Source organism: Saccostrea cucullata, unplaced genomic scaffold (genome assembly GCF_032062105.1).
Source record: "Saccostrea cucullata isolate Sc308-1 unplaced genomic scaffold, CSIRO_AGI_Scuc_v1 ctg15697, whole genome shotgun sequence".
Lineage (NCBI taxonomy): Eukaryota > Metazoa > Mollusca > Bivalvia > Ostreida > Ostreidae > Saccostrea > Saccostrea cuccullata.
Genome location: NW_026941617.1, coordinates 1 through 13557, shown reverse-complemented (window position 1 = coordinate 13557; position 13557 = coordinate 1). Strand labels below are relative to the sequence as shown.

Below are 13557 nucleotides of genomic sequence, written 5' to 3'. Positions count from 1 at the left end.
TTATTTCGATCACTCATACCAGCTAAAAATTTAAAGGTGTACATTCCTTGTAAGGGAAATAAAATAACCAAATTAGACACTTCCTGTTGTACAAATTGACTCAAAATATAATAAAGAATTGCTTCCCGCAATGCTGTGGCATACATATTGCGAAAATAATAATTATCCAAGAAATCAGGCCATACATAATATTCCAATGGGCTCACGCGATCGGCGTCGACATCAGCGCTCGCTAAATCGCGCGACCATTGACTCCACCACAGGAAACAGCGGTACTTACCGAACACTTATACAGATGTAAATATTGCCGGAGGGAGAGGGGACCCTCATTCTGATCCGATATACTGACGATGGTTACCCTGACGATGGAGTGTCATCTGATCTTTCTCGTGACTTTTATTGTGGTAAGTAATCATTATGTATGTGTTCTCAGAGATTCTTAATGAAAATAAACAATGTCCGATAAAGAACTTAGGGTTCTATCATGTCTTTGTGTCTCCCTCGCTGGACACGGCGGGGAAGGGGGCTGTAAGATGGCATGCACTCAGAAGAATAACTAGCGGTTAGGCATGTTTCTCAATCTTCCTCTCCATGGCTGCTTAAATTATCATAATAAACATCTGAATAAAAACGTACTATTGGTATTTATGCTTTTGTATTGTTTATATACATGTACTTGTACATCACACAAATTCCTAAGTAATGATTTCTAGTTAGAATGGATAAAAAAAGTGCACGGCATAAAAATGACAGACATTATGGCTGAGTGGAATCAATCAATATTGAGAAACAGCAAGTGCAGCCAGATTTATGTGGGGAATTCTATAGGGAAAGCATCATCAAATGCTGTTGGTTTTATTCTGTAACGATGCGACTTTTCAGCTTGATTGAAATATAACAAAAATGTTAAGCGTAACGGTACTCTGCCAACATCAACGTATATAATAGCCTATGTGCGAAAACATGCACGTTTCTGCGTATTTCTTCTTGTGTGTAGGAATAAACATTTATTACATTATGGTATCTAGTATCAGTGTATCACACATGTTCTTGTTTCTCTAACACACTTTAAATCAGCCTCCTATACAAATTTTCTTTAAATTTGAGAATTTGACCTGGCCAATTAGATAACTTCTGACCAGTATGTTTTACGTGGATGTAAGACTGTATATATAGGTAAGACTTGCTTCGGCAAGCTAGGATTGTGTTTTTTTTTTTTTTTTTTTTTTTTTTTTTCGTGTTTTGTTAAAATCTCTGGAGAAAAATTTCCTACGGTTATCACATTATCCCATCTTTTCCCTTGCTTACAACATGTACAACGTGTACAATTTCAACGAAAACAAAACAAAAAAAAAACAAACACCCCCCCCCCCCCAAAAAAAAGGGAAAAAAAAGAAAAAACAACAACAAAAAACAAAAAAAAAAAACCGCAGTAGTTACGATGTGTTTTAAAGTCAAAGTAAATAAACAGGTCAACGTGGAGATTTAAAGCTTTTTTCCACTTGGACCCTCTTTTATCATCTAATGACTCTCTTGTGAAGATCTTAGATGTAGACACTCGAATCACTGAAATATATGTCATTGCATCGGTAGGCTACAAATAATACATCATCGAGTGCAGAATTCAAATGTCAATCCAGATACATGGAACTGCGGACTCAGTGTACTGTTGATTTTTAAAATACACATATATACCGTGTATCATGTATAAATAGAATATACTATATGATATTTTCCTCTATATTTATTGGCATTCAATCTACTACTAGTAATACTGATATTTCAGTAGTGTGATGTAAAAATTTAAAAGCTGTTTCTTGTTCATTATATATGATTGTTGTATTTTATGTAATATGTATTATTATGTAGTCGGAAAATAGCTCTTCAGAGCTAATGTTCTTTGTTTGATATACCCGACTTTAAATAAATATTATCTTATCTTATCTAACCTATATCCGTGTATCATTTATTAAAAAGAGTGAATATTATATTCTTCTCTTTTATTGGCAATATAACCGATATATTTAAGGAAGTATCGAATTGTCGACGGATTTTTACGTTATTTCACGATCATGACAATGGGCACACGGCGTGTATGACAGGTCGGTAGGGATGTTCACACCTGCATGGTACCTGATTCCACATTTGATGTTTTAAGGTCTGAACGTCTTTGCTCTGATCTTGATTTGTAATCTTTAGTAGACTTTTGAGCTTGTCTTCAAATATTTTACTGATACCCGTACTTTAGCCTACTCCTTATATACACTGTAATTCTCAGATTTTGACCATACCTTGTATCTTTAAACTCTTATAAAATAATATTTGGTCATTATTCCAAGTAATTAGTATAATTGTTAATGCAACACAGATTGGCTAAATCTACTTGGGTAAATAAGAGAAATAATACTCAGCTCTAGTAATAATTAATGGCTTGTTTTCTACGTTGTTTAGTTTGGAATCGGAACAGCTTTAATAAGTAATGTGTAGTATTTGTTTCATTCATTACAAGGGATGGTGGAGGAGATTAAGAACCCTGATAATTACACATATATATCGTTAGTTTCCGGATTAACAGCTTAATCTTCCGATAACATCACTACCACTCGAATGTAACATCGCAAAATATGATCATTAAACCAACCAAATCAAACATTATCATTATTTTAAGGATTCATGATGAGGTTATTGAACCATGGCGGTCAGACAGTTGCAATAATTGGATTTTGCACTTTTAAAATTAGACGTAACATGGAGTTGTCTTGATTTTAAGTTATAAAGATTTAACTGTATAACTATTTGCCATCTCAACGCCTGTCCCAAATGCAAAAACCCATGCAAACCTGGGAACAGACTTAAAATTTTAATTCATTATTAAATACATGTATGTATAACTTTCGGAATCTTTTTTCGATGTGAAATTTCGACGTTAGTCTATTTTCAGTTTTTCTTCTAAATCATGGATTTAAAAGACATGCTAAAATTGCTAGATACATGTACGTTAATTGCCCCTGAGTCAGCGGCGAGCAACATTACGTGTTTACATGTACACAGGAAGTGGTTGTCCCCCCTGATTCCGGTGGACACTCATGGCTACTTAGTGACCACACAATGAATGAAGCCCTTAATGTGTCTGAACAAACAGCAATCTTAAAGAGCTTTTGCGTAACATTAACAATGTCATTTTCATATCTTAAATCCTCTCTACTAATTAGAATAGAGAAATAAAGATAAATTGCAACCTATTTGGGATCGATTCCTAACACATTGCGAACCGTGTGTTTCTTGTCATGTTCGATGAAAAGACGGAAAATCCGCGTGCAACTCAGTGTGTTAATAATGGACTAACACTCAGTATGAAAAAAAGTCAGCATTTGACTTAATGATAAATTGTATTTGCTGACAAGGTCAATGTATCGACCTTGGAACTTAAGAATTGATGACTGTAAACGAGACAGCTGATATTCTTGTTTCATCAACTTGTTTGTCAATAATTACCTCGTTTTAGAAATTGTTCATGCATAAAACCTCTCTTCCGTATCAATCAACTGAGAGATATAAAACCCATGTGCAGGTGATGAAGGTATATTGCTTCATAAGTAAAGGAAGTTGACGATTGAAGCATTAAAGTCATCTCGTTTTTCATAAAGATAACCATTAACGTCAGTTTCTAGTAAAAGATCCAGATATGAAGAAGCTTATATTGGGTTTGTACTTTTGCGGCTCTAAATTCAGAAATCTGATACAAAAATTAACTTTCATTTAAATTTGGTCCGAGCATTAAGTGAAAATTAAAACCCAACTTTGAATCAATAAAATGTCTCTTTTGTTGCTAGTATATAAATATGGGAATCAATATTGCAGATCTTGCAGAAAAAAGTGTAAGCTGGATAATTTTCTGCAATATCTGTAATGTTTATATCAGTTCACTGAAAGAAAAACCTAGTGAATTTAACTAGTGTGCCTCGTAAAGCGTTGGCCGTGATTAGTAAACTTTCATTTTACTGGTTAAGATAGTGAGTTGTGGAGCGAGGGTCGTATAGATACTTAGATACCTAGTGAAAGTTACTTATATCAATTCTAAATTTATTAATCTTATCTAGTAAATATCTGGTAAAACTACTTTTAAGGTAGTGATTGTATGGACAGTAAAATTTACTATTTTTCTTCGTGACTTTAACTAGTTATTTTTTTACAGTGTTCTAGCAAACAAAGAAAAAAAGACATAACATAAATTACTTTTCTTTGTATAAAGTCATTGAAATAGGATTTAGTAGATGAAATATCGTATATCAATTAATAAACCCAATTATACAACAGTGTACGTTTTATTGATAGAAAAGCCTCTGCACAAGAAATCTGTACATAGCACTTGATGGACATGCTAAGCGGTGTTCACTGATTGATAAACGGCAATGGAACAGAAATATACTGTTCAGTTGATGTTAGAACTCAGAATTTTCCAGTGTCTTCTTTTTTTAGCTCTACTGGTCAGAGACCAGAAGAGCTTATGCGATAATAATGCGTCCCTCTGTCTGTCTGTATACAATTTTTTCAAAATGCTACTCCTCATACAGTTTTAAAATTTGATCTGATTTCAATAATACCTAACACGCAAGTAGACTAAACCAAGATACATAATTCTATGTATGGGTTTTTGATTTCGATGAACGGTGTTGCCGTGGTTACTAAAAATAAAAATTTCTGTGAAATACTTTTAAAATGCTACTCCACCTACAGATTTGGTCTGTTTTCAGCATAACTTGGCACACAAGTAGTCTACACTAAGATACATTATTCTGTGAATCGGTTTTTGATTTCGATGAACGGTGTTGCCGTGGTTTCTAAAATTAGAAATTTCTGTGAAAAACATTCAAAATGCTACTCCTCCTACAGTTTTGGTCCGATTTCAATATAACTTGGCACACAAGTAGACTACACTAAGATACATTATTCTGTGTTTCGGTTTTTGATTTCGATGAACGGTGTTGCTTAGGTTACAAAAAATTGAAATTTCTTTGAAATACATTCAAAAATGCAACTACAAATACAGTTTAGCCTGATTATAATATAATTTGGTATGCAAGTTAGACTACACTGAGATACATTATTATCAGTTTTCATTGTGTTTTTGATGAACAATGTTGCTATGGTACTATATATGGTAACTAAATTGAAAATTCTGTAAAATTTTATTAAAATGGCTTCTTCTACAGTTGTAGTCTTATTGCAATCTTGTTACAAAAAGATACTTAATCAAGGATCATTTTCTCTATTTATTGCTTTTGTAAAGTTTTATGTAAAGTTTTATGTCCCAACTGCTACTTTTCTTCCTTTATTATAAGTACAAACCAGTAGAGCTACAGTCTCGACAGAGACTTCTGGTTATTGTAGGCTGGTGTGAAGTTACAGATTTAACCTGAGGCGCAGTGTTGGTAGACAATATCATGATAGGAAGACCACTATATAACAAAATTGAGAACTGATTAAATATTTTACTCTGCTTAGAAAATAGGGAAATCTCCTTATCAATACATTTAACTTCCAAAAATATTTCCAGTTATCAATTTGACATCCTGCACTAATCCTGTGACTGTCGATTCTCTTGAAATTGTCTGATAAGACTTAAATTAAGCATTGATTGCTATTTTACGTTCAAATTAATTTTTTACCATTTTGGACCTTTAACTTTTTATTTCAGTAATAGTCTGAACTTATCAAAAGCAAATTAAACCTTATTTGACTTTAATAGAACACTTGAATTTCGGCTATAAAAAGCACAACTGAAAAAAATTACATGTGATAGGTATAAAAATGTGAATTTTTTGTTTTTGCAACTAAATGTATTTAATGGGCATGAAATTTATTATCAACTCCTCTTTCCTATTTTTTCATCTAAATTTTTATCCCTGAGAAAATGATGTGTAGGCTACAGGCTTTTTGCTTAATATATAATATATACGCTACGGTATATATTACTATACTACAGCTAAAATGAGAAGATTACTGCAACATTATATATTTTTTGACAGCTATGTGAGGGGTCCGGACACATCTCTTTGACTATGGTGCGTTACTACAATCCTGGGGGCCGGGGGAGAAACGGACATCCGTGTGACGGGAAATTCTTCTTCAGCGGAAGTGACTGTGACCACAGATTTACCATCTGTCTGGACCAGTCAAATGGGTGAGATGAAAATCAATGTACTGAAAGTACCGAAATGCTCGAGTACTGTCAGTCAAATGGTGAGATGAAAAAAACTTGCTTGAAAAGATCATTAAATGTTGTAATGCTTAAAACGGTATCAGGTGACTCTTCTCTTCCTAAATTATACGACAAGGGCAAGACCTACAAAGAACACAACATATGGTTTGCCCAATCTCAAAGAGTTCTGGTTCTTGATTTTCAGTCTATACATGTACACATATTGCTTCTAAAATAAATTCAACACAGAATATCAGTCGCATTGATTGTATTGTAGACCCAACAATGTATACAGGTGTCCTTATGGAAGAAAATCAACAGGCGAAGTTTCCAACAATAACAACAACTACTTCGGTGGAAATGTAGGAGGTGTGGCAAACCCAATGATATTTCCCTTCGCCCTATGGCCGGTAAGTCTTAATTATAAAATCGTATACCTGTGATATTTAATGATGTATGTATTGGTATGAATTAAATAACACCGTTTAGAATTTTTAATTAAAAGTTCCTTTGCAGGGTGGCATTAAGATTAAGGTAGAAGTATGGGATGTTGACGACAACAGCGATGATTACGTTGACTTCCTGGCTGCTATTTATAGAACTATTCCTGGTTTCAACGTCACTTCCGCTTCGTTAGTACCGTACACTCTCAGCTCACGCACAACGTAAGCTTTTATAAACCTTATAATACAAGTGACCTGTACATCCTCTATAAACGTATGGATTTCTGGTCTTGACCTTGTGAGTTTTACACTATGACCTCTGTATGTACAGCCGAAAACTGGACAGGGAGCAAAGACTTCAAAATCCGTGTCATTTGGTGGCCATCTTTGGGGTGAAACCATGAGATATTTTACATAACCCTTCGTAGGTTTTTGATTTGTAACTTTGACATGAAAAACCTGACATTCTTGGTTGGGCCAGCAAATGGACACAACTCAATCTACTTTTTGCAAAGTTTGGTTATGATAAGATATAAAGAACTTTGAATATTCTATTGAAATTAATTTTGCATTTGGAATAAAATAACCCTGGAAAATAAGGGAAAGGTTAAAATTTGTTATGGCCATATGTGCAGGTAAATGAAAATGTTTTATATTTCAATATTTCTCTCTCAAGTTTCAAGTTCAATATTTTAAAGAAGAAATGTGAGTATAAAGTACATTCAGTTTCAAAGACAGGTAACAGTTCCTTCTGAGATCACATTCTCAAAAAAAAAAAAAAAAAAAGAAAAGAAACAGACCGCTGAATAATCTCCACATTTATTATACAAGCCAGATATACTCCATTGTAATTTAAGTTTCATCAAATACACCTTTTTAATTGCAGGTTATGGTTAAGATTGAAGGTTTACTGCGACCAGGATTATTATGGGGAAAACTGTGCCACTTTCTGTCAGTCACGTGACGATCGTTTCGGACACTATACCTGTGACCCCAATACGGGATCTAAAATATGTTTGAAAGGTAAATAGTTTTTCGTTTCATCAACAGTGGATGTCATCAATATTTTTAAAAATGGTAAATTATATATTTTGTTACATAGAAAATGAACGTGTTCAAAAGGTAAATAAGGTTCATTTATATGTTTAAATGGAGAGGATATCTTGATTTTTGTAATATAAAGAGTGGAAATCGGTTCAAATAATTTAAATAATTTAAAGATACATGTAAATAAGATATTAATTTAAGCAGCATAGAAAAGGGACATCAGAAATGTGTTAAAAATGTAAGTTCTGATTTTTAATACAGGAAAGTTTATATAATTATGTGTAATAGAACGTAGATATCGGTGCATACTCACTTAATTATAATTTGTCTGAATTTTATTCCAAATTAAAGTACATGACTTCATATATAGGTGTATACTTATTTTGATAAAATAAACAAGAGGCCCAAGGGCCTTGAATCGCTCTTCTGATAAATTGTACAGTCTATCACTTCTATTTGAAATCTCTAAACTTAAGTATCCTAAGACCCAAGTTGCATCAACTGACAAAGTTTAATGATTCTTAGCCAATAATGACTGAAAATATTTTTAATGATAAAACTATAAAAAACATAAGTACATCACAGTGACCTATATTAAGATTGAAGTTTTCTGAGGACTCAAGATGCATTAATAAACAAAGATTGAAGATTCTAAGCCAATACGTATTTGAGATATTTAAAAGTAGGTCACCATGACCTACTTTTTTGTCTACATTCTTTGAAAACCCAAGATACATCAACTGACAAAGTTTGATGATTCTAAGCCAAAAAGTACCTGAGATATTCAAAAGTAGGTCACCATGACCTACTTTTTGATCGACATTCTCTTAAAAACCAAAGATGCATCAACAAACAAAGTTTAGTGATTCTAAACCAGTTAGTACCATAGATACTTAAATAAAGCTATAAAATGTCGAGAGTAGTCACCGTGACCTACTTTTTTGACATCATTCTCCGAAAACCCAAGATGCATCAACTTACAAAATTTGATGATTCTAAACCAATAAGTACCGTAGATAATTAAATAAAGCCATAAAATGTCAAAAGTAGGTCACTGTGACCTACTTTTTGGTCATCACTTTCCGAAAACCCAAGACGCATCAACTCACAAAGTTTGACGATTCTAAGATAATAAATACCTAAGATACTAAAATATAGCCATAAAAAGTCGAAAGTAGGTCACAGTGACCTACTTTTTGGACATCATTCTCCGAAAACCCAAGATGCATCAACTTACAAAATTTGATGATTCTAAGCCAATAAGTACCGTAGATACTTAAATAAAGCCATAAAATGTCAAAAGTAGGTCACTGTGACCTACTTTTTGGTCATCACTTTCCGAAAACCCAAGACGCATCAACTCACAAAGTTTGACGATTCTAAGCCAATAAATACCTAAGATACTAAAATATAGCCATAAAATGTCAAAAGTAGGTCACCGTGACCTACTTTTTGTTTGTTACTCTCTGAAAACCCAAGATGCATCAACTCACAAAGTTTGATGATTCTAAGCCAATAAATACCTAAGATACTAAAATATAGCCATAAAATGTTGAAACTAGGTCATCGTGACCTATATTTTGGTCGACATTTTTCAAAGTCACAAGATGCATCTGCTGACCAAGTTTGATGATCCTAGGTCTGAAGGTAATCAAAATATGCCTTTTAAACAATTCGAAAACAAATGCCTGCAAAATTCAAAAAGTAGGTCACAGTGACCTACTTTTTCATAAATATGTTTTAAGGTCCCAAGATGCATCAATTAAGAAGATTTGATGATTCTAAACCTCTCAGTGTCTGAAATAATTGGATTAAATGTTTTAAGAAGAATTAGTCATAAAGTTCAATAAGTAGGTCACGGTGACCTACTTTTAAGCTGACGTTGTTCAAGGACCCAAGATGCATCAACTGACAAAGTTTGATGATCATAGGCCTTAAAGTGCCTGAAATATGCCTTCAAATCAATTTGAAAACAAATGCCCACAAAATTTGAAAAGTAGGTCACCGTGACCTACTTTTGAGTTAACATGATGTGAAGTCCTGAGATGCATCAACTTACAAGATTTGATGATCCTAGTCCTAATAGTAAGCAAAATATAAACGTTTTTATTATTTGTAAATTTAGGTCAACTTTGAAGTGACCTTGAGACCACGCCCTTTGCCCGAGGGTCATGCCTTGAACACTTTTTAATCTTCAACATATCCTGATCCTTGTATGTAAGTTTGATGGAAATCTGCCTGGTGGTTCTGGAGAAGATTTTTTAGCAACCAGTACTTTTGGTTTTGTTTTCCTGATTATCTCCCCTTGTTTAAAGGTCCCAACCCTTAATTTAGTATAAAGGGTAGCCCTTGGGCCAAGGATACCCTGTGACAAATTTGACACTGATTGGCCGAGGGGTTCTTGAGTTATGGCCCATGTTCTAAAAAGTTAACGCACACCGCACAAATGGCCATAGCATTAGCTCTTTGAGCCTTTGGCTCAGAAGAGCTAATAAAAGACAGTTAGTGACAATAACCCCCCCCCCCCAAAAAAAAAAAAAAATCCTGAGTACTATGAAGAGAGTCGGGGGTCCGCCATGTATCATATTAGGGAGAAGACATTCGTAAATAGATGAAAAATATTAAAATGTAGGATAAAACTTTGTTGCAGGCTGGCAGGGGACACTATGTCATGTCCAGATTGACAACTGTCTCAGTTCACCCTGTGTAAATAGCGCCACCTGTGTCAACTCACACGGAGGCTTTCTTTGTGTCTGTGCGGACGGATTCAACGGTTAGTACATATAATCATCTGAATACGAATCAGTTATTAAAATGTGTATTATTGCTTTTGCGAATGGAAATTCTTTTGCAGATATATGTGTTTCCAATTTGCTTTCAATATGTATTTTGTCGTTTTCATGCTTATCAATATTGTTACTGTAAATGTAAAAAAAATTAGCCGACCCAAAATTTAAAGCAGCTTGACTAGTTGATGACATTGATTTCCATAACATCAGTATTTAAACTATTTCTTTAAAAATTAAAATTCTTCGGTCATTATAATAAGCGTGTTAGCAAAGAGAACCTAAGATCCCGTTGCATTTTGGCTATTATGTGTTTATACTTATATGGGGTTCAGGGCAGGTGTGACCGGTCATCAGGGAATGTTTAATCCTCCTGGACACCTGATCCTACCTCGCCAATATTACGAGGTCCGTGTTTATGCCCTGTACACAATTGTTATAATTTTGGAAGGTCTCAATTTCAAGCCCAGTAGACCTATGGACATCCTCTGCGTTGTAGTATATTTGGAAATCAGCAATATTGAAATAGCGTTTATAGCGTGTTTATCTTTAAGTTATTGGTAGGATTTTAATAAGTTCATGGCTGATGGATTGTGATAATTTCAATATGTTTTTTTCACGGTTTCTCGTCAAATGCAGCAGTCATTGTATCGCGTTCTTTTGAACCAAGTTGAAATTCACTGCAAGAAAAAAGTGACCTTAATTTTATTGCGAGAAGAATGTGACCTTAATTTGTGCGAAAAACCATATAAACTTAAAAACTGCGCGGGGCTGTATACAAAGAAAAATTGGGGATGCTATAGTAATGGGCAATTTGAAATCACAAGATTTTACCAAAGTCAACAGATTAAAATTTTCGACTTTTCAAATTTATACACTATTTCCACGATTCATTAAAATTCAGGCTTTTTGGTATCATTGACAGCTGCTTTTCAATAAAAATGGAACTCGTAAATTTACTTACTTTGCCATTGTTCTTTCCGGTGTTTTTTGCGAAATTATTTTGCTAAAAATATCTTGATTGTACACACAAGCCTATGTACTCGGAAGTTAACATCAAAAAGATGCTCGAATTTCTGATGACAACATATATTTTGTTTTGGAGACAAATATTCCAACAATCTATTAAAAAATCCATGTGTACTAACTGCGCCCTGTTATTATCAGACCTATTTTTGTATTCATATGAAGCATAATTTGTCCAAAATCTTACGCGTGAAAAGAAGAAAACACTTGCTGTGGCCTTCAAATCGACATTTAGATATATCGACGACGTATTGTCAATTATCAATGGTAATTTCCATTCTGTCGATATGTCGATACGATATATACAGGTGATACTGAGATAAAGGGTACCAAATAATTTTTACTCAACCTTTTCATATTTGGATATTTTACTTGAAAAAGACGTTAACGGTAATCTAACAACCATGCTCTATGATAAACGTGATGAATTTATTTTTTCATTTGTTAAGAGGTAGTCCGCCGAAAAACCAGGCAGGGTTGTATTAATAGGCGGCACATCGAATGTGACGAATATTTGAAATTTTATTGAAAACAATATCAATGTAGTCCATATGGAATAATGTAATCGAAGATTTGTTTTAAAATTGCTTATTTAGTAAAATATCCTTTTGTTTCGTGTTCTTGAATTCCCCTATATAAACCATTGAATTTAGGTCAGAAGCAAAGAACTGTAATTTCCAATACTTATTTGACAGGACTATAATTCAAGCTGAACTAAATCTAGAAATATTTTGTCTTTCAGTTTCAAAAATAAAATTGGTGGGCAAAACACTTTTGATAGTAGTTTTCTGTCAAAATATAGAGACGTTTTTATGAAATTTTGTGATGTAAGAGTTATCTCCCGTGGCATCGGTAAATCTGCTAAACACCTTACTATCGAAATCCTACTGAAATATTTAGAATATATACACAAAATAAAATTATTTAACAAAAAATTACTACTTTATTTTCAAAATAGAATTCATTTTCGCCTTTAAACGTAAGATTGGCAGTATTATTCAGGTTGAATACGCGTTCCCATTGATGTATCAGTGACGTCATACACCTGACTAATATTGCGTCACAATTTTAAAATAGTTACAAGTTTTCCAAAGAAGTTTGTAAATTCTTTGCATAAAAGCGCAAATAAAACGATTAAAAATAAATAATTTCTCTTTCCTTACTAATATGAAGCAAAATACCTTCATCACCAGCATAGATAGTTTATACATCTCAGCTGATTCGATACGGCAGAGTCAGTGTACGTACACACAATTTCTAAAACGAGATAAATTTATTTTAATTATTGACAAACAAGTTGGTGAAACAAGAATTTCAACAGTCTTATTTAAAATCATCATTTTGTAAGTTCTATGGTCGATACAATGACTTTGTCAGCAAATACAGTTTATCATTAAGTCGAATTCTGACTGACGTTTTTTCATACAATTTGTTAGTTCATTATTTACACACTAAATTGGTGACAGATTTTTTGTTATTTCCCGATCATGACAAGGAGCACACGGCGGATGTGACCGATGCTCACTCCCCCATGGAACCTGATCCCACCTCTGATGTTTCGGAGGTCCGTGTTTACTCTGCTCCTATTGTGTACTGTTTTATGGAATTTTTTTTATCGTGAATACTGTTCGTTATCTCCTAATATGAGTGTCCTTTTGAACTAAAAGAGATGCAGTTAATATAAACACTGAATGTTTTATATAGAAAGGATAGTTTGACAACCTGATTTTCGCACGTTTTATCATTATTTTGTAATTCATCTTAAATAACGAGTTTTCGTTTGATCATAGTTATCAGTAATGAGTCATTGGTATGCCAATCATCAAAACCCATCATGTATTCAAAAATAATTTTGATTTTTTTTTAAATATTTGTTTTACGTTGCTTGCATGGGATGCTGTTTATTTTAGGCACACGATGTGAAATTGATTTAGATGAGTGTCGATCCTCCCCTTGTCAAAATAATGCAACTTGCACAGACCTTATAAATGGATTTCATTGCACGTGTTTGAATGGATTTTCTGGAAAGACGTGTTTGGAAAACATAAACGAT

The 13557-nt window shown here is 33.6% G+C and overlaps 1 protein-coding gene across 1 annotated transcript; it reads left to right on the top strand.

The window, feature by feature from the left end:
• Positions 1-181: 181 nt before the first annotated feature.
• On the top strand, positions 182-13537 carry LOC134258174 (delta-like protein C; the record flags this gene model as incomplete). Its single annotated transcript, XM_062740720.1, has 7 exons — positions 182-404; positions 6030-6184; positions 6480-6612; positions 6719-6867; positions 7532-7668; positions 10343-10465; positions 13415-13537. Coding segments are annotated over exons 1-7 (874 nt in total), but the record flags the coding sequence as incomplete, so codon positions are not given.
• Between the last annotated feature and the right edge of the window lie 20 nt (positions 13538-13557).